Below are 23,278 nucleotides of genomic sequence, written 5' to 3' on the forward strand. Positions count from 1 at the left end.
TTGTGCATTTTGTGATTTTTCTGACTGTGATCTCCAGTGGCTTAGAGTATTAATCTGTAGATTTATGAAGCCTGGGTTGAAGGTACACCCCTTCTCAGAGAAGATGATTTAACAGATTTTATAAGGTACCTGAGGGCACTACCAAACAGAGGCTATTTAAAATACATTCTTGGCCTGAAGTTTTATATGACCACATGGGAAATGTGACCTTCTAAGAATCCTTGCTATAAATTCTCAGCGAAGATTTCTCCTACTACTCCCCAAATGCGAAGGTCCCAGTGTCATGAATGGAAGGGGTCTCTTTGCAGATTCTTCTCCTTAGAAAGGCAACAGGCTTGTTTCCTGTGCCCTATAAGGCTATCAAAAGAGAAATTCAAAGCCATCCAGTTCGGGCAAAAGCTTAAACCTAGCTAACATCTCATTCCCAATTTCACTTAATATTTAAGCTTCTGAATATTCTTTATTTCCTTGCCAGCCCAGTGAGGCATATTGAAAGATTTTTTAAAATAAATATTTAAGTCAAGTCTTTAACTCTTCTTACCTAGATTACTACAATAGGCTCCTAACTGATCATCATTCCATTTTCCTCCTTGCTGCTGAGGTTATGTTCTAAAATACAAGTGTAATTATCACACATAAATACAAACACAAATACACACAAATGGCTTAAAATTCTTTAATGGCTCTCTGACACCTACAGTATAAATTTCAAAGTCCTTATGATCTGGCAAGTCCTTTGCGATCAGATCTCAGTCTATCTCTCTGGCTTTGCCTCTCCTCTTCACCATCCTACAAATTCAGGATTACCACACCAAATTACATGCTTGGGAAGTCTTTATTCTCCTTATCTCCCCCTTCATCCAGTTCATGCACGCTCAGGAATCACTGTAAGCGTTACTTCTGTCAATTCCTGTGCTGAGCATCCTCTATACTTCCTCCTCCCCACTCTCACCACTGTGATACTCTACTACATACATGGATATACTGCCAAGCATTAAATGCTCGTTTACTTTCTGTTTCCTCCAGAAGAGCAGGAGCTTCTTGAACATAGGGACTCGTTTCTGTCTCGGTATCCCCAGCCCTAGCACTGTCGTTTGCTTGCGTGTTACCAACATCCAGCAGGCTTACAACTATCCCATAGTACTTCAGCTAACCAGTCGGTACACAGGGAAAGAAGCGCCAGACTTCAATCAAAATAGCCTTCTATATCCTTTGAATTTTTTTTTTCGTGGCCAAGCCAATGTTTGCAGGATCTAAGTTCCTCAACCAGGGACTGAACCAGGGTCCTGGCAGTGAAAGCACTGGATCTTAACCACTGGACTGCCAGAGAATTCCTCTATTCTTTGAATTTTAAACCACATATATTTATGTTTTAAGTTTCCCTTATAAAAGCAATATGGTTACACTGTGGAAATCACTAACAGCAAGTGGGTATTTAGGAAAAATGAACTTAAGATAAAACTTCCACTTAAAGCATCACATACAAGTTTTAAAAATGGTATTATCTCAATATAAAGTGATAATCATAAGCTACAAAAAAAGGTCAGATGATAAGAGTAGCTAAAGCTCTGTCACAAAGCTGACAAATACACATCTAAGATGCTAGTTTGAAAAAAAAAAAAAAAAAAGAACTTCCCTGGTGGCCCGGACAGCAAAGAATTCACCTGCAATGCAGGAGATCCAGGTTCAAATTCTGGGTTAGGAAGATCCCCTGAAGGAGGGAATGGCTACTCACTCCAGTACTCTTGCCCAGGAAATCCCAAGGACAGAGCCGGTGAGGGGGCGGCGGGGGCGGGTACAGTCCATGGAGTCACAAAGAGTCGGACACAACTGAGCAACTAACACTTTCACTTTCCCTGGTGATCCAGTGGTTAAGAATCCACCTGCCAGTGCAGGGCACACAGATTCAATCCCTGGTCTGGAAGGATCCCACATGCCACAGAGCAACTAAGCCCTCTGTGCCATTTCTTCCGGCTGCAGATGTCTTTGTAACCAAGGCAGATCCTCTGGTGGCACTTTATAGTGCCATGTCTTTGCATGATATGGAGAGTGACAGCAGTCACATCGGTCCCCTCATTTTTCCTGACAATATACCAAATACCCACCTGCTAAGTTGTGACCCCTCTTCCTCACTCTGAAGCAGATATAGGAACAGACACTACTTTTCCACAAGGCTTTATCCCTATCCTTGTCTCTGCTAGCTCTTCTATCTTACAGCCTTTGGATACTCACTCAACTGGCCAGTTCTTACTTTTCTCAAACCAGTTCTCTCCCCTTAAATTCTCAGTCAGGCTAAACCAAAAGTTCTCAAGTTCTAAACTACATATAAAATAGACAAACAACAGGCTTTACTGTATAGCATAGGAAACTACATTCAATATCTTGTAATAAACATAATGGAAGAGAATATGAAAAAAGAATACGTATAACTGAATCACTCTGCTGTACACTAACTACACTGCAAAAATTAACTATACTTCAATAAAATGTAATTTTTTAATAAGTTCTCAAGTTCTAATATGTACAGATTTACATTCTCACCATTAGAAAACACTTTAAAAAATGAAATCTCAAAACAAAAACAAATTCAACTTTTTGAAGGAAAAGAGGAAATCAAATATTCTAGTAGACAACTTTATGTTAGATAATTAATACAAACTCCACTCCAGTCCCACTCCAATATTCTGGCCTGGAGAATTCCATGGACTGTATATGTCGGTCCATGGGGTCACAAAGAGTCAGACACGACTGAGCAACTTTCACTTTCACTGGGGGCATAAACAGCACAGATTTGATGAAAATTTTCCATATTATTACTCATAAAACCTAAGGCTTTGTTTCAGTGCTTTTTTAGTATGTTTACATTATGTCTAGGTATACTGGGTTATGTTATTCTATTTCTTAAATGCTAGTCTAAAAGTTCAGTGTCTGTTGTACTCCACCATTTTAATTTACTCATCTACACAGCAGTTTCTGAAAATTAAAAGGTTCACACAGGTAAGCTACTCTGGTTGTTTATTCTAGCAAGAGATGAATGAACTGTAACTTTTGCCTTATAAAAATAGTTTCTGAATGACATCTACTGATCTTTTTCTTTTCAGAGAATTAAGTGGCTGAAATTTGCACCATTCTGGCTCTTGTTTCTTGAGGTGCTTACCACATTGCACTAAAGCACCACAAAAAGTACAAAGAACATGCTGATGGGGAACTGAAACTCTCTTCTACTATAACAGCAACCAATCCTGGCTGCTTTCACTCCTTTTAAAATTTTTTCATAAGGAAATTCAGCTTAAAAATGATCACTGCTGGGAATTCCCTGGCAGTCCAGTAGCTAGGACTCAGCCCTTTCAATACTGGGGCCAGGGTTCAATCCCTGGTCAGGGAACTGAGGTCCCACAAGCTTCGCAGCATAGCAAAACATAAACAAACAAATAAAAATGACCACTGCATTCAAATGGTTATTGTCATCCTTCTCATCACTCTTCAACTATCTGAATTTCAATACCCCTGTTATGGGAACCATTTAGAGAACCTGTGAGTTCTGAAGTAAAATAGAAGATGCCATGAAAATCAGGAGCTTTAAAACCAATCCTCAGGCAAGCTGGCCCATCAAAATATGGTCTGCCTATCCCAAAAGTCTTTTCCTAAATGCCTAAGAAATTTTTTCACTTTATGATGCTGCCTAAAATGCTGCCACTTAAGGTATTAAATTTGGGTAAACAAACACCCTTTTTGAAAGTATAAACACTTAACTGAAGAGTTAAGGATGTATCAATTATTTGTGGAAACAGTGACAGATTTTATTTTCTTGGACTCCAAAATCACTGCACTTGATGACTGCGGCCATAAAACTAGAAGATGCTTGCTCCTTGGAAGAAAGCTATGACAAACCTGGACAGAGTATTAAAAAGTAGAGACATCACTTAGTTGACAAAAGGCCATACAGTCAAAGCTATGGTTTTTCCAACAGCTGTGTACAGACGTGAGAGTTGGACCATAAAGAAGGCTGAGCACCAAAGAATTGATGCTTTCAAATTGTGTTGCTGGAGAAGACTCTTGAGAGTCGTCTGGACTGCAAGGAGATCAAACTAGTCAATCCTAAAGGCAATCAGTCCTGAATATTCATTGGAAGAACTGGTGCTGAAGCTACAATACTCTTGCCACCTGATGTGAAGGACTAATTTGTCGGAAAAGACTCTGATGCTGGGAAAGATTGAGGGCAGAAGCGGGTGACAGAGGTTGAGATGGCTGGATAGCATCATCGACCCAAGGGACATGAGTTTGAGCAAACTCCAGGAGATAATGAAGGACACGGAATCCTGACACACTGCAGTCCACGGGGTTGCAGAGTCGGACATGACTTAGCGAGTGAACAACAACCATTATTTTAGAATGTGGATTAACTCAATCGTGATGAAAAAAAGTGGAAGTATTAGTCACTCAGTTGTGTCCAACTCTTTGTGACCCCAAGACTCTGGGCTTCCCTGGTGGCTCAGATGGTTAAAAAAAAAAAAAAAAAAAAAATCTGCCCGCAACGCGGGAGACCCAGGTTCGATTCCTGGATTGGAAAGATTCCCTGAAGGAAATAGCAACCCACTCCAGTACTCTTGCCTGGAAAATCCCATTGACAGAGGAGCCTAATGGGCTGCATTCCAAAGGGTCACAAAGAGTCAGACACGACTGAGCGACTTCACTTTCTTTGCAACCTCATAGAATGTAGCCCACCAGGCTCCTCTGTCCATGAAATCCTCCAGGCAAGAATACTGGAGTGGGTAGCCATTCCCTTTTCCAGCAAATATTCCCAGGGATCGAACCCAGGTCTCCTGCATTGCAAGCAGATTCTTTACCACCTGAGCCACCAGCTGCTTCTAACTCACTTCAGTCATGTCCGACTCTGTGCGACCCCATAGATGGCAGCCATGAGCCTCTGCCATCCCTGAGATTCTCCAGGCAAGAATACTGGAGTGGGTTGCCATTTCCTTCTCCAATGCATGAAAGTGAAAAGTGAAAGTTAAGTTGCTCAGTCGTGTCCGACTCTTCGCGACCCCATGGACTGCAGCCCACCAGGCTCCTCTGTCCATGGGATTTTCCAGGCAAAAGTACCGGAGTGGGTTGCCATTGCCTTCTCCAAAGCCCCTAAAACCCACTTCCACCTGACATCCAGTAACAATAAATTGAGCGTTAAGATAAGGTAGGGGAGTTGGTTCAGGAAAACAGGGATGTCAGTGGCTTTAGCATCCCAAGTGCCTTTGGAGGGAAAGACAAGAAAGGCCTACATGAAATGCCACATGGTTGGTGGTACGGAGGAGTAACTCAGGGCATCAAAAAGCTACAGAGCTCCTGGGGATAGACACACCAAACAGTTCAAAAGAAAGTATCAAAATTATTGTTCTGGCCAGTCCTATACCCCAAAATGAAGAGAAAAGATTCACATTTCCTTCTGTTCTCATGTGGGGGAGTATAACAGAGCCATTAAAAGCCTGGATACTATCAGATAAACCTGAATTTGAATCCTAGTTCTGTCATTCACTAGTTGTGTAACTTTGAGCTAGTCACTAATTTCTCTAGCCTTCATTTTTCTCAGTTACAAAATGCAGATATTACCAATTTCATGAAGTCCTTGTATGGATTAAGAAAATGCACATTAAAGAATGTGGTACAGCTCCTTATTGGCAAATAGTGGCTGTTACTAAAAATAGATTGTCTCCAGTTATATGATGTGCGCTATGTGTTAAGTCACTCAGTCATGTCCGACTCTCTGTGACCCCAAACTGCAGCCCGCCAGGCTCCTCTGTCCATGGGGATTCTCCAGGCAAGAATACTAGGGGGGACTGCCATGCCCTCCTCCAGGGGATCTTACCAACCCAGGGATCGAACCCAGGTCTACTGCACTGCAGGCGAATTCTTTACCATCTGAGTCACCAGTCAAGCTATACATCAATGAAATAACATGAAGTATGAAGCATGAATATTTATTTATAGCTATGGAGAACCACATTACATCAGAGAGTAAATAGGCAGAGTAAGACATTTCACTGTTTTTCTTCCCTCGTTCATCTGCTGCTATGAACATATGTTTCATTCATGTTAAACATTCATTTTTTTTTAAAGCAGTATAATAGAGGAAGCAAAAACATTACTCTAAAAAAGTAAATGCTATGGATAAAGAGTAAAATACAAAAAAGGGATCTGCTCTGAAAAAAATCTGTAACAGCTAGACAGCATACCAGTGTGGCTCAGGAGAAGCATTAAGAGCTGATGCAGGGAGTTTCCTGGTAGTCCAGTGGATAAGACTTGGGGCGTTCACTGCCCAGAGCCTGGGTTCAATCCGTGGTAGGGAAACGAAGATCCCACAAGCCAGTGTGGCAAAAAAATAAAAAGAGCTGATGTAGAGACCAAGGAAACTGTAATAAAAGTTTAAGTGAGCATTCCATAGATCTATTGAACTACAGATTAAAACAATTTATTAAAAGGGATTATACCAGGAATGACTTGAAGACACTAAAGCTATAATAAAGGAAATAATAACTGTGACAGCTGGGGACAGAAGGTGTCAACATTCACGGCTTGGAACTGCTGTTCCTATCTGTAATCCTCACTTGACCATTTAGTGCTAGAATCTAGGCAGCATATCCTAAAGTGGGCCCTACTGTAAACCTGTTGACAATTTCACAGGATAACTTCCAACACTGGAGCTTGTCAGGATGACCTAAGAGCTTTCCCAAAGAAAGGGTCTCTACCTATTTGATTTTTTCAAAAAGAAGCACATGCTAAATCCTGGCATGACTGAAGAAGGCAGTATTAGAGAGGGACTCAAGAAGCAAAGTACACAATTCACTTTTTTAAATAAAGTCGTATTATCTGAGCCATCTGTGCTTGTATAATCAGGCATTCTAAGTTTTATCACTTGCTGTGTCACGAAGTGTATCCTTTTAGAAACAAAAGATAACTGAAGGATAATTAAAGGTTCTAGTGGTTCTTAACGTCAGGAAGTACCAGAGGCATCTAGAAATGTAAGATACCATTATGTTTCATGAATACGGGGTCGGGAGCACTACTGGCATTTAATAGAGAAGCCAGATGTGCCTCAGAAGATTGGAAAATGTCCCTCTTCCCCTAAAGACTGCACACACCTTCATTTCAGAATTTTGGCCTCCAGAACTGCGAGAGTAACTATGCTAAGCAATGTAGTTTGTATTAATGTGTTATAGCAGCCCCAGGACACTAATACAAGTGCTAAATCTTCTGCAATGAATAGAACAGACCTATAAAACAAAACATTGTTTTAGCCGAAATGCCAACAATACTTCCACTTAGCTAAACAGCGGAACAGAAAGTTAACTGAGAGAGCAGAGGAAAAGTGAGGAGGCCTAAATGATATAGAGGAAAAGAATAGCAATAAAACAAATTTAATCAAGTTACAAGTTTTACCCATATACTTAGAGGTAGTAACAATTTTTGATGAGTCAGCAGTAAAAAAATTTGAACTTCTAATTACATTCAGAATGAAGAACAAATCTTTTTTTAAAGGGGAAGGGGAGACCTTTAAAAGAAGCTTGCAGGGTCTTCCTGGTGGTCCAGTGGTTAAGACTCTGCCCTTCCACTTCAGGGAGCATGGGTTCAATCCCTGGTTGGGAAACTAAGATCCCACATGCCCTATATTGTGGCAAAAAAACAAAAACAACAAAGCAGCTTGCAGATTCAAACTATCTATAAAGCTGTTCTGGGCTTAGTTTGAGGTCTCAATATTATAGGTAGCAGCAGGACAGCTTAATTCTGCTGTGCCTTAGTTTGTTCAGGCTGCTGTAACAAAAATATCATAGATCGGGTAGCTTAAACAACATACATTTATTTCCCACAATTTTGGAGGCTGGGAAGTCAAAGGTCAGCCTCCAGCAGATATGGTGTATAGCGCAGGCCCTCCTCCTGGTTGATAAGACAGTTCTGCTCTCAGTGTGTACCTGCATGGTGGAAGGGGCCAAACACTCTCTGGGGTCTCTAGTTTAAGGACACTAGTAGTGATGGTTTAGTTACTAAGTCGTGTCCGACTCTCTTTGACCCCATGGATGATAGGGCTCCTCTGTCCATGGGATTTTCCAGGCAAGAATGCTGGTGGGGGTTGTCATTTCCTTCTCTGTTAAGGACTAGTCCCATTTATAAGGACCCCACCTTCATGAACTAATCACTTTCCAAAGGCCCCACCTCCTAACACCATGACACTGGGCAAGGGGGTAATCTGGATTTCAAAATACGAATTTGGGGAAGGACACAAAAACTCAGTCCATAAAACCCAGTAATCATATCTACAGCAGGAATCTCACTTTACTGTTTCTCACCGCTTGCGCTCTTTTTACCTATCCATTACCTTTTTTTCCATAGGCTTTAGCTTGCTAATGGCACCAAAGGGCATTAACCCAGCTTTGGCACACAATTTATCAGTGGCCATCTCCTTGTTGCTTGATGCCTCTTAGTTTACACCTTCCCTATTAACGACATAATATAGGAAAGAGCACCAAACCTATAATGTAGTCTATGTCTCTACCACAGCTCGAAGGATGAAGAGACATTCCAAACTTTAGTAGTCCCTTATACCTATCCTCTACACTATTTTCAATGCCCAAATAGTCTCTTCACTATTATCAAGGAACCTAAGTAGAGCAGTCACAGAGACTTCTTTTAAAAGAAAGAAAGAAAAATCCCTCTATAGACCTTTTCTTTCCCAAAGGGTTAGAGCACAGAAATGACAGGGACACAAATTGGTTACATTTTGATTCTACATTTCCCCTAGAAATGATAACAAAGTAAGCCAGACAGTCTACCAAGGAAATGAGAGTCAGTGATAGTTGCAAGAAGTAAAATGCAAGTTCAACCTCCTCATCAGTTTCCCATCCAGGAGTTTTTGAGCATTGAGGAATAGAAAATACTTTTTTAATTTTATATACAATAACTATGGAGAACAGTATGGAGGTTCCTTAAAAACGGAACTACCATGTGATACAGCAGTTCCACTCTTGGGCATATATCCAGAGAAAACGATAATCCGAAAGGATACATGCACCCCAATGTTCACTGCAGTGCTGTTTATAGGAGCCAAGACATGGAAGCAACCTAAATATCCACTGACAGAGCAATGGATAAAGAAGATATGTCACTCACACACACACACACACACACACAGAGGAATATTACTCAGCCATAAAAAAAGAATGAAATAATGCCATTTGCAGCAACATGGATGGACCTGGAGATTATCATACTAAGTGAAGTAAGTTGGGCAGAGAAAGACAAATATCGTAAGATATCATTCAGGTGTAGAACGTAATTATTTTTTAAAAAACAATACAAAGGAACAGATTAACAAAATAGAAACAGATACTGAAAACAAACTTATGGTTACCAAAGCGGAAACGTGGGTTGGAGGGGAGCAGGGAATAAATTAGGAGTTGGGATAAACATACACACACTACTATACATAAGACAGATAACCAACAAGGGCCTACTGTATAGCACAGGGAACTGTGATAACCAGTATGAGAAAAGAATCTAAAAAAGAATGAATATAGGGACTTCCCTGGTGGTTTATAATACACCTTACAATGCAGGGGACACGGAAACTTTCATAGCAATCTGATTAAGAGTAATTTTATGTCTGTTGTCGCTAATAAAATAAAGTTGGGCTTGAAAGATGTTTGGATGGCAAACTATCATATGAAAAAATAATATTATTAGTCACTAAGGAAATGCAAATTAAAACCACAATGCCCTACAATAACACATCTATTAAAATAGTTATAGAAAATTAAAAATACCAGAAGGGCAGCTGGAACTCTTATACACTGCTGACAGGAACATAAAATGGTTAAGACTCAGGAAAATAGTACAGTAATTCCTTAAAATTACACACCTATCATACAATCCCACTCCTAGTTATCCAAAGGAAATGAAAACTTACATTCATACACTGTACACTAACATTTTTAGCAGCTTTATTTATATAATCTCCCAAACAAGAAACAATTATCCATTCATTTCATCACTGCATAAACAAATTGCAGTATATCCATACAATGGCATATTATTCACAATAAAAAGGAACCACTCATAGCACAATGACATGAATGAGTCTCAAACGCAGTATCCTAAGTAAAAGAAGCCAGACTAAAAAGAAACCTGACCACACATGGTGATTCTATTTATGTCAGGGGTCCCCAATCTCCAGGCCACAAGCATGAGATTAGAAATATAGTGCACAGTAAATGTAACATGCTTGAATCATCCCCAAACCATCTCCTGCTCCCCTAGTCTGTGCAAAAATTGACTTCCACAAAACCAGTCCCTGGTGCTAAAAAAAAAAGGTGGGGACCGCAGATTTATATGACATTCTGGAAAAGAAGACAATAGGCAAAAACATTAGGTTACAGGTAAGAAGAGGGGCTGACTACAAATGGGAAGGAGGAAATTCTGAGCCTAGAACTGGCCTACATCTTGACTGTGGCTTTATGATTGTATGCACATATAAAAATATTATACACTAAAAACATTAAATTTTACTGTATGCAAATTATGCCTTTTTTAAAGAACATGATTTAGGCTTATATTTGGTATGTGTTCTTTTTATTTCAATTTTTAAGCAATAAATTTTTGTTGTAGTTTTACAAAAGTATTGGTCAATGGGGAACTCCCTGGCAGTCCTGTGGTTAAGACACCACACTTTCACTGCTGAGGGCCTGGGTTTGATCCCTGGTCAGGGAACTGAGATCCCACAAGCCACATGTGGCATGGCCAGAAAAATACATTGTTTTATAAAGATTTTTTTTTTAAGGAGGAGGCGATTCTTCCTACAAATAAGTTTGAGACGCACTGACCTAAACATATAACCTTAAATCGTTTTACTTCTCTGAGCCTTCAATTCCTCATTTTAACTCAGAAATGGGTCAGTATGGTTGCGAAGATGTCTTCCAGCCCTAACCAGGAAAAATCTATAATTTCTATTTTCCTAAAGTGCCTACATACTATCTAAGGTATCACCCTACTCCTGATGTTTGAAATACCACAGTCTCCTGGTTTTCCTCCTACATCTTTAGTTTCTTCCAGTCTTTGCACTTTCTTCTTTACTATCTGTTTGATGTGTTTCTTCAGCTTTACAGCCTGTTACAGTCTCACACGACACTCTCCCTACAAGATGCCATCCACTTTTATAGCTTCAGTTGCCATCAACATGACTCATTAGATGTCACTCTTCTTTCTGGATCCAAATATTCATTTCCTTACTGAACAGCCCCATTTAGAAGTCCTAGAGACAGCAACTTATCTAAATCTGAACTAATCATCTCCCTAAACCTCTTCTACTATTCTAAATCGTCACAAATTGTACTAGATATGCTTAGATGTCGAAAACAGAATCCTAAACTTCATTCTGACTCCTCTGACTTCTTTCCTTATCTTATTTCAGGACATCAGTATCTTCAATTATTTTAACAGTCTTCTACTCATCTCTAGGCCTAACCTCTTTTCCACTATAGCCAAGTAGCTCGTTTGAAAAAACCCAAATCTTATCATGTCACTCCCCTAATTAAAACTTTTCACTAACTTCCCACAACATTTTGAATAAAGCCAAGATTTCTTAACATGAGTTGTAAGGCCCTACCTAATCTGGTACCCTCTTACCTCTTCAATCCCATTTACTTCATCTCCCAGGAGCTATGCTCTCTTCATTGGGAATTCTCATCAATTCCCTCAACCATCTCTCCTTTCTTGTTCCTGTATGTTTATCTGTGCCTCTCTCATTCAGGTCTCTGCACATGTTTATCTCTCCTCCAGCTAAGAAATTATTTCTTGATCTCCTTCTTCTGTGCTACCTTAACTGCTCCTTACCATGATTCCAGTGTATTACAATACCTATGTGTCTGTATTCCCATTAACCTTTAAGCTTTTTTCAAGGCAGCCTCACCACGTCTTATTCATGGTAGTATCCCCAAGACCTGAACCATGCCTGGCACTTGGTAGCCTATTAATAAACATTGAGTTTACTAGTAAGAGTCTATTCACAACTCAAAAAAATGTATTTCCTCCCTAAATTTTTACTCAAACTTCATTAACACTCTTTGAAATAGCTCTTAAAATTCCAAAAGGGTTTTCTTTTAATATCTAGAACACTGGCAACCACCTTTCTTCAGAGAACTTAAATACTAACCAAGAAAAATATATTGTACAGAATATGAATGGAAATGGACCACAAATCCAAATAATACGAGAGTTTCTAATTTCTTTAACAAATATGGATTCATTCAACAATTTTAAAGAAAGAGTAAAGGAAAGTGGCTCTATAATTTCCTAAGGTTGGTGAATGCCTACTATGCACCAAGCCTTATGAAGGAATGCTATACTAGCAATCACCTGTACTCTTCTCAGCCTCACTTTCTATTACCTCACACTTCAGTCTGTTTTCTGATTGTGTATTTTTTACCCACTGTATAGCATCTATGTATCCTTCATCTCATGATTTATTCTAGTTACATCTATGCATTCTGTATATGTATGGCTGGATCTCAGCTCAAGTTGGTGTTAATGGGATACTGCCATGATTCAAAAACATTTTCAAAAATTGTTCTTTTGGAATTAACTTCAGATCCAGTGACACATTCTTTCCTCAGGTTTTGAGAATTGATATAACTTCTGAAAGTAGTCAGCAGTCATTCAAAGCCATGTATGAGAATATTAAGGGAGATCAAACTGAGCAATACTATAAAATGTGGTAGACTATAAAATAAGTGGAAGGTTTTCTATGTAGCCTCAAATAATATAAATGGCATCAATAGTAAAGGTACAAAACTGCTCAGTGTGATCACTTTGAAGACCATCATTTCCCTGGCTATTTGCTTATAAAAGTTTAATAATAGGAAAAATGTTTATGATGTAATGTTAATCAACTTTCAGGATTCTAAATTATATATATTTTGATCCATAATGTAAGAATAATTTAAAAGTAATTTAAGAAATACATATGTAAATAAGAACTGGAAGATAATATGTGAAATAAATAATATTGTTATTGCGAGAATGGATTTTTTTTTTTCAAAATTAGTTCACGTTAGATGTCTTTTTAGTACTTTTTAAAAGTCAAAGTCACTATTTCATACTCACATATCATAGGGAGAAATTTGTTCTATTTAGTGAGAAATAAAATTCTTTCAATTTTCTCTTCTACTTCTAAATGCCACAGAAGAGGCAAGACTCATATTTTTGAAAATGTATTGCTTTTATCAGAATGTTGGGCTTCCAAGTAAGTAAAATATTTCTGAAATAGAGTGTAAGTTCTTAAGGTCCATTTCATTCATCTAGCAATAAATAAATTTCAAATACCTTTTTGTCATGTATAATCTAAAATATATGTGGACAGATCCCACCAATTTTTTTAAGATATATGAAATGGACTAAAGGGGTCAATTATGTGTTTCTAATAATTAATTACAATCTTGTAAAAAATTGTTATTAGAAATCCATAATACATTAAGAACAATCTAAGGTATTTTCCCTTTTGCAGACTTCCATATACCACTGTCTACTGAGGGTCTCCAACTTGATTCAGGAGTAGAAAGGCCTGTGACCAGGAAAGGACCCATGAAGACTAGCAGACAGAAACAGAATTAAAGCAATTATGTGAGTCACTTCATCTCACCACATTTGGGTTTTGTCTACACCTACCAAAAATGCTGCATTAGAAAAAATAATGTAAGTCTAACACAATCTGAGTTACTAAAGTGGTAGTTAGCAGTTAGCCAAAAAACTGGAATTAAATAGGTGGCATCTTAAACCATCTCTAGAAAATCTAAAGTGATACCTGATTCACTACTAAGATTTTTCTGTATAAACATAATGTATTATATATACAATAATTTTTTAAATTTTCCTAATAATGACCTGCTTACACACTGGGAAATGCATTATATCTCTAATATAATACTCCAAACACAATTTTAAAATATTAAGAAAAGTTATCATTCCATTCTTCATCCCAATTTTGTTACAAATTTTATCAACTTTGACCTGATGTTTCATGCCCACAAGCTAGACAATGCATCGAACATCTAGTTATTCTTGCAAAGTAAAAAATAAAACTAGCTTTAACCATGAAACGGCAGCTCGTAAACAACCGGCAGTGGTTAAAATATAAAATTTCACTTAACCAGCTTGCACATCAAACGCTGGATACACTAAAAGTGGCAATGTTCCCTGCATCTAACTACCAGATAAAGTATAGATCTGCTAACATTCCGACCTCCTTCCAAAAGGACAAACTAGAACGGCAAAATTACACTCAGGCACATGGAGTACTCTTCTCTCAAATCACTCCACAGAGAACTTCATCATTTGCTCCGCCCTCTAATAACTCATGCAAAAAAAGTTCAGCACCATCAGAGAGAACAAGACACAGAGAATTCATAGAATGGCTTAGGGCCTTTCCTCCAGGCAGTAAGAGGATCTGCGTGTGCCCTTCGCAGGGGTCCAAACGAAAAGAAAAACCGAGGATTAGGGGATACTGACATCCAAAAACCGATTTTGTCTAAAAGAAGTTTTTGCCGTCATTCCTATTTTATCAGCAGGAGGCCTGGGCGCCATCGTTTCAGTCTTTATTATTTTATTATGGGGAGGTGGGAAACGCCACCAAGGATTCCTCCAGATCTTTCCAATTAAGGTTGGGGGGTTCCCCCTCATTCTTTTCTTAAAACCTCAGTCTGGAGGGTACTCCTCAGCACCCCCGGCTTTCTGGTGGCCTATCCCCCGAGATCGGTAAAGGCGCTGCCGAACCCACCAGCCTCGCCGTTAAGGCGGGAGGGCCCGAACACGCCAGGGCCACAGTGATGGCTCCGAGGGGCCCAGAAAGGGGAAGGGCAGGCCAGGGACGGGTGAAGAATGACCTGGCCATGGAAGAAAGGGAAAAAGAGGTGAGGGGATGCGCTGCACCCCAAGGCTGCACAGAGAAGAGGAGATGATGATGAAGGAGGAGGGCGGTGGCCCGGGTGCGGCCCCCCACCTCTCCCGCCCCCAGGTCCCCGGGCCGGCGGGGGCGGATAGGCTCGGCCCATTCCCTGAGTCTAGGCTGAAAGGGGGTGGGGAGATCTCCCTCCACACTGCGAGAAGACCGAGAATGAAGGTATGGGGTGCACGGGGATGGGGGGGTGTCTCCCGCCTGAACCCGGAGACCCGACGCCGTCGTCGCTTCTTCCTCAGGAGGGAGGACGGGAGCTGTGGGTAAAGCCCGAGGGAAGAATGCATGAAGGTAAAGAGAAGCCCGGGGCACACCGGCCGCCCGCTCCAGACCCCACTCTCCACCTTCCGGTAACCGCGTCTCTTACCGGTGATGGCGGTGAACTGCTGAATTAACCCCTTCAGCGCCGACGCCGCCGCGGAGCCCCCGTGGGCAGCCATCTTACCGCCGCCGCCGCTGCCGCCGAACAACAACACAGACACACACGGAACGCCCTCCCCCAACTCGCCTCACGGCTTGCGCAGGCTCATTGACCACCCCAAGCTCCGCCCCCCGCCCCGCCTCCCCGCGGCCATCAGCGCAGGCGCACTTCCAGACGGTGGGAGCGCTCTCGGCTCTCCCGGTTGGCTGCTGTGTTGCTGCCTGCCGCCGCATCCTTTGCGACCTCTGGTGCCTTCTTTGAGCTCCAAGACTAATCTCATAGATGCGATATCGCTTCATAAGTTTCCGAAAGTCTTGAGAAGTAGTAGACGTTTAGCGTCTCAGCTTCACAAGCTTTTTTTTTTTTTTTTAACAGACCCAACTTCGTATGACTGTTTTGTTGTTTCTGCAACTCTGCTAGGTTTCCTGCAACTGGCATCAAAATACATATACTTTATCACTACACCGAAGCGACTTTTGCACCTGCTTCCCAACTTCCAAACTGATTAGTGCGGCAACCCATGCAGCAGAAGTAAAATACCAGGATCATTAGTGCAAAGAAAGTTCTGGGCGCAGAGCCTGACACATTGTAGGTTTTAGTAAACGGTTGTCCAGTCCGCTTTCGTTCAATAAATTTGCAATAGGTCTCCCTTCAAGGTCTCAGTTTCCTCATGCAAGGGAAAAAAGTGTGTATATGTGTAAAAAAGAATAGAATAGAATGTGTAGAATAGAAATGTATAGAAAGGTCACTGGAAAGGTCAAAATATAATAGTTACCTCTAGAGAGGAGGAATGGAGGGCATGTGAAAGGGGACTTTGAGGGTCTTTATTAATCCTTTCTTCTTGTTCACTCAGTCATGTCTGACTCTTTTCGACCCTATGGACTGCAGCAGGCCAGGCTTCCTTGTCCCTCACCGTCTACCCGAGCTTGCTTAAACTCATGTCCATTGAGTCCATGATGCCATCTAACCATCCCATCCTCTGTCCTCCCCTTCTTCTCCTGCCTTCAATCTTGCCCAGCATCAGGGTTTCTTCTAATGAATCCATTCTTTGAATAAGGTGGCCAAAGTATTGGAGCTTCAGATTCAGCATCAGTCCTTCCAATGAATATTCAGGATTAATTTCCTTTAGGATTCACTGGTTTGATCTCTTTGCAGTCCAAGGGACTCTCAAGAGTCTTCTCCAACACCACAGTTCAAAACCATCAATTCTTCGGCACTCAGCTTTCTTTACACATCCATACAAGACTACTGGAAAAACCACACCTTTGACTCTACGGACCTTTGTCAGCAAAGTAACGTCTCTGCTTTTTTAAATGCTGTCTAGCTTGGTCATAGCTTTTCTTCCAAAGAGCAAGCGTCTTTTAATTTCATGGCTGCAGTCACCATCTGCAGTGATTTTGGAGCTGAAGAAAATAAAGTCACTGTTTCCGTTGTTTCGCCATCTATTTGCCATGAAGTGATGGGATCAGAAGCCATGATCTTCAGTTTTTGAATGTTGAGTTTCAAGCCAGCTTTTTCATTCTTCCCTTTCACATTCATCAAGAGGCTCTTCAGTTCCTCTTCACTTTCTGTCTTAATCTGCATATCTGAGATTATTGACATTTCTCTCGACAATCTTGATTCCAGCCTGTGCTTCATCAGCCTGGCATTTCTCATGATGTACTCTGCATCCTTTATTTTTAAGCAAAGGTAACATTATTTTGTTAATTATATGATTTAAAGTATGTTTAAAAACAATTATAGGAGTACGCTTAAATCTGATGATCCCTTACCTTGAAAATAAAGTTAAAAAGACTCAATTTCGGCTCTTAGACTACCTCCCAACTACATAGTTTGCGTCTACACAGAAAAATGGCCCAATAAAAGAGGAGATGAGTCATCTGGAGAATTGACCCATCCTAAAAGTCTGTAAATGTGCTATTGAGATGAATTTTAAAAACAAGTCAAACCAAAGTAACCATAGGGTTATATGATTGGCCTGTACTCCTAATCAAGAGTATTGTCAGTTAAATGACACACCTCCCAGGTTGCTACAGTTTCTAGGTGGGTTGAGGAAGCCCAGGAACCAGTGGTGGATTTGGGAAACTGGTTCACATTCACACAAAGTTGCAAAAAAAGGAGAGGAAAAACCAGAGCAAGAAACAGTGTGACCTCTTCCTTCCTAAAGGCCTTAATCCTAAAGTCTGTGTCTCTGAAGCCATCATGCAAAATCAGGTTCCAAGTAAGTTAATCTAACACCACTGACTACAAAAACTATGTGCAATTATTTCTGTATCTTCATTAAATGCAGAGGCTAACAATGAGATCTGTAGGTTTATTTCCAAAGTCTTAGGGTTCAGATATCATGATATCGTTTTTAAATAAATCTTATGAAAAAGTGGTAAAGATTGTGATATCCACGACTCTAGAAAAGATTTTGTTGAAATTTTAAAAATAAGCTAAAAGAAAGGAGACAGGAAATTAATAACAAAACCTTGATAGATTTTTTTTTTATTTTTAAAGAATATGAAAGTTCTTTAGAATCACAAGAAAATATATTTAAATATGTCCCCCAAATCATGGAAAATACATTCTTTAAAAATCATGGATTACGCTCAAGAAATTAAATTGCAAAAATGTGGTACATTGAATAATGGAAAATTAAAGTTTTGGATGACAAAGAGCAACTATCCCAAACTTGATCATCAGTATGAAAAGGCAAAAAGATATGACACTGAAAGATAAACTCCCCCGGTCAGTAGGTGCCCAATATGCTACTGGAGAAGAGTGGAGAAATAACTCCAGAAAGAATGAAGGGATGGAGCCAAAGTGAAAACAACACCCAGGTGTAGATGTGACTGCTGATGAAAGTAAAGTCCAATGCTGTAAATATCCGATGCCAATATTGCATAGGAACCTGGAATGTTAGGTCCATCAATCAAGGTAAATTGGAAGTAGTCAAACAGGAGATGGCAAGAATGAATATCAACATTCTAGGAATCAGTGAACTAAGTGGACTGGAATGGGTGAATTTAATTCAGATGACTCTAATATCTACTATTGTGGGCAAGAATCCCTTAGAAGAAATGGAGTAGCCCTCATAGTCAACAAAAGAGTCTGAAATGCAATACTTGGGTGCAATCTCAAAAATGACAGAATGATCTCTGTTCATTTCCAAGGCAAACCATTCAGTATCACAGTAATGCAAGTCTATGCCCCAACCACTAATGCTGAACAAACTGAAGTTCAGTGGTTCTATGATCTACAAGACTTTGTAGAACACACCAAAAAAAGATGTCCTTTTCATCATAGGGAACTGGAATACAAAAATAGGAAGTCAAGAGATACCTGGAGGATCAGACAAGTTTCGCCTTGGAGAACAAAATGAAGCAGGGCAAAGGCTAACAGAGCTTTGCCAAGAGAACACACTGGTCATAGCAAACACTCCCTTCCAACAACACAAGAGATGACTCTACACATGGACGTCACCAGGTGGTTAATACTGAAATCAGATTGATTATATTCTTTGGAGCTGAAGATGGCAAAGCTCTATACAGTCAGCAAAAACAAGACTGGGAGCTGACTGTGGCTCAGATCATGAACTTTTTATTGCCAAATTCAAGAAAATTGAATTGAAGAAAGTAGGGAAAACCACAGACCATTCAGGTATGACCTAAATCAAAGCCTTTACTATTATACAGTGGAAGTGACAAATAGATCCAAGGGATTAGATGTTAAAGACAAAGTGCCTAAAGAACTATGGACAGAGGTTCATGACATTGTACAGGAGGCAGTGATCAAGACCATCTCCAAGAAAAAGAAATGCAAAAAGGCAAACTGGCTGTCTGAGGAGGCCTTCCAAATAGCTGAGAAAAGAAAAGAAGAGAAGTGAAAGGCAAAGGAGAAAAGGAAAGTTATACCCATCTGAATGCAGAGTTCCAAAGAATAGCAAGGAGAGATAAGAAAGCCTTCCTCAGTGATCAATGCAAAGAAATAGAGGAAAAGAACAGAATGGGAAAGACTAGTGATCTCTTCAAGAAAATTAGAGATACCAAGGGAACATTTTGTGCAAAGATGGGCACAATAAAGGACAGAAGCGGTATGGACCTAACAGAAGAAGAAGATACTAAGAAAAGGTGGCAAGAATACATGGAAGAACTATACAAAAAAGATCTTAATGAACAGATAACCACGATGGTGTGATCACTCACCTAGAGCCAGACATCCTGGAATGCAAAGTCAAGTGGGCCTTAGGAAGCATCACTACGAACAAAGCTAGTGGAGTTGATGGAATTCCAGTTGAGCTATTTCAAGTCCTAAAAGATGATGCTGTGAAAGTGCTGCACTCAGTATGCCAGCAAATTTGGAAAATTCAGAGTGGCCACAAGACTGGAAAAGGTCAGTTTTCATTCCAGTCCCAAAGAAAGGCAATGCCAAAGAATGTTCAAACTACCACACAACTGCACTCATCTCACATGCTAGCAAAGCAATGCTCAAAATTCTCCAGGTGGGGCTTCAACAGTACGTGAACCGAGAACTTCCAGATGTTCAAGCTGGATTTAGAAAAGGCAGAGGAACCAAAGGTCAAATTGCTAACATCTGTTGGATCATCGAAAAAGCGAGAGAATTCCAGAAAAACATCTACTTCTGCTTTATTGACTACACCAAAGCCTTTGACTCTGTGAATCACAACAAACTGTGGGAAATTCTGAAAGAGATGGGAATACCAGACCACCTGACCTGCCTCCTGAGAAATCTGTATGCAGGTCAAGAAGCAACAGTTAGAACTGGACATTGAAGAGCTGACTGGTTCCAAATTGGGAAAGGAGTATGTCAAGGCTGTATATTGTCACCCTTCTTATTCAACTTATATGTAGAGTACATCATGGGAAATGCCGGGCTGGATGAAGCGCAGCTAGAATCAAGATTGCCAGGAGAACTATCAATAGTGTCAGATATGCAGATGACACAAACCTTACGGCAGAAAGAAAAGAAGAACTAAAGAGCCTCTTGATGAAAGTGAAAGAAGAGAGTGAAAAAGCTGGCTTAAAGCTCAACATTCAAAAAATGAAGATCATGGCATCCTGTCCCATCACTTCATGGCAAATACATGATAAAACAGTGAAAACAGTGACAGACTATTTTCTTGAGCTCCAGAATCATTGCAGATGGTGACTGCAGTCTTGAAATTAAAAGACGCTTGCTCCTTGGAAGAAAAGCTATGACCAACCTAGACAGCATTTTAAAAAGCAGAGACATCACTTTGCTGACAAAGGTCCTCAGAGTCAAAGCTATGGTTTTTCCAGTAGTCATGTATGGATGTGAGAGTTGGACTATAAAGAAAGCTGAGCACCAAAGAATTGATGATTTTGCACTGTGGTGTTGGAGAAGACTCTTGAGAGTCCGTTGAACCACAAGGAGATCCAACCAGTGAATCTTAAAGGAAATCTGTCCTGAATATCCATTGGAAAGACTGATGCTGAAGCTGAAGCTCCAATAGTTTGGCCACCTGATTAGAAGAACTGACTCACTGGAAAAGACCTTAATGCTGGGCAATATTGAAGGCGTGAGGAGAAGGGGATGACAGAAGATGAGATGGTTGGATGGCATCACCGACTCAATGGACATGAGTTTGAACAAGCTCGGGTAGATGGTGAGGGACAGGGAAGCCTGGCATTCTGCAGTCCATGGGATCGCACAGAATCGGACATGACTGAGCAACTTCATTTTCCTTTTTCACTTTCATGCATTGGAGAAGGAAATGGCAACCCACTCCAGTGTTCTTGCCTGAAGAATCCCAGGGACGGGGGATCCTGGTGGGCTGCTGTCTATGATGTCACACAGAGTTGGACACAACTGAAGCAACTTAGCAGCAGCAGCAGCAGTAAGTATATCACTATAAGACCAGGAAAATAAATACCCTAATCTCACTCTCCTCCTCCTCTACCATATCTTGCCAGGAATCTCTACTAGCAACCCAACTGGAAGACAGCATGAGTGCTAAGTGGTAAGTTGCTTCAGTCGTGTCTGACTCTTTGCAACCCCATGGACTGTAGCCTGCCAGCCTCCTCTGTCTATGGGATTTCCCAGGCAAGAATACTGGAGTGGGTTGCCATTTCCTTCTGCAGGGGATTTCTTGGACCCAGGGATTGAATCCACATCTCCTGCATCGCAGGCAGATTCTTTACAGTCTGAGCCACCAAGGAAACCCTATTAGTCATTCAGTTCAGTTCAGTCGCTCAAGTCTTGTCCGACTCTTTGCGACCCCATGAACTACAGCACGCCAGGCCTCCCTGTGACAAATACAAATTAAAATTGCAGTAAAATACCATGCCACACTTACCAGAATGATTCAGTGACTTACTATACCAAGTGTTAGAGAGTATGTAAAGCAAATGAAACTCTTAAATCTAGTTGATGAGAATGTCGACTCAAAAAAGATGTACAACTTGAGAGTTGTGAGTTAAGTTTTATTTGGGACAAAATGAGGACTGCAGCCTGGAGGCAGCATCTCAGATAGCTCCAAGAGACTCAACTGGAAGACAGAGGACACAACAGCCTGTGGGGCAGAGAGCAGAGTGGAGAGAGAAGACAGTGAGTGGGTCTGGAGAGCCAAAGGCAGGTTGTTAGGCACAAGTAGAAAGTGAAAAATATTTAAAACTGAATTGTCGAGAAAATACATATCAGAATTTGTGAAATGCAGTTTTAAGAGTACCTAAGGGACAAGTTTGCAACCTTAAATGGTTATATTAGAGAGGGTTAGAAAATGAGGACCTCAGTAATCAAGAGGTTAATAAAGGAACAACAGAATTAACCCAGGGAAAGTTAAAGGGGAAAATGCAGAAATCAATAAAATAGAAAACAAAATACAAAAGCTAGTTCTCTGAAATAACAAGTAAAATCGAAATCCTTTTACAAATTAGATTAAGAAAAAAAAGGGACGTAACAGATAGAGCAGTGATTTTTAAAATAAGAGAATATTATGAACAACATTATGCCTATGAATTAGGAAATAGATGGCAGGTTCCTGAAAAATATAATTTACCAAAATTGACTCAACTATCAGTAGACTTAACGACAGTTAACAAAATTGACTTAGTTACACAAATAAACAACCAGACCCAGATGACTTTACAGGTGATTTCTACCAAAAAGAAAGAAAGAAAAAAGACACAGGAAAAAAAAGAAAAGAAACAGGTGGTCCTAAACTTATGCAGATTATTCCAGAAAAGGAACAATAGGGACAAATAACTCCTTCTGAAAACAAAGCAGTAAATGGAAACTCAGCCTCACTCATGGTTAATCAAGATAAAAATGCTATACTAAACCAAAATTTAGAAATCCAATAAGACACACACATATATGCATTACTTTTTAACTAGAGTTATTCAGGAATGCAGGTATAATTTTATAACAAAATCTTTTCAATGTAATTTTGATAGTAGAATAAAATATAAGAAACCATTTGATCCATTTGATCAGACACAGAAAAAACATTGATGTAAATCAATATCCTTCCACAAAACAAAACTAAAAACATCCTTAATGCTCTAGGTAGAGGAAAAAGCTTCCTTAACTTAATGAAGTATATTTACTAAAAGCACAGAGTAAACAGTGTTATAACTAATAATAAAACATTTAAAGTAAAAAACAAGTATGCACCCTAACACTATTTCTATTCAGTAGTCCTAGCCACAGTAGTAAGACAAGAAAGAATATATTAAAAATTTTTTAAAGAAGAAAAAATTGTTATTGTATACTATATGATTATTTGCACAGAAAATCTAAGCAAACTAACAAATTTTAAAATCAACAGAAAAATTCAAGGATATTTCTGGATATAAAACCAAAATGCATATTTTAAAACTATTCCTAAAGATGAACAGCAA

The 23,278-nt window shown here is 39.9% G+C and overlaps 1 protein-coding gene across 1 annotated transcript in view; it reads right to left on the reverse strand.

Annotated features, from left to right (window-relative positions):
* Positions 1 to 15,445, reverse strand: part of UBXN7 (UBX domain protein 7) — a 48,617-nt gene extending 33,172 nt beyond the window's left edge. Inside the window, exon 1 of the mRNA XM_068980440.1 lies at positions 15,357 to 15,445. Coding sequence (XP_068836541.1) covers positions 15,357 to 15,429 — 73 coding nt within the window. The 5' untranslated portion in view covers positions 15,430 to 15,445. The remainder of the gene's footprint in view (positions 1 to 15,356) is intronic.
* Positions 15,446 to 23,278: the final 7,833 nt, after the last annotated feature.

Source organism: Capricornis sumatraensis, chromosome 1, assembly GCF_032405125.1.
Source record: "Capricornis sumatraensis isolate serow.1 chromosome 1, serow.2, whole genome shotgun sequence".
Lineage (NCBI taxonomy): Eukaryota > Metazoa > Chordata > Mammalia > Artiodactyla > Bovidae > Capricornis > Capricornis sumatraensis.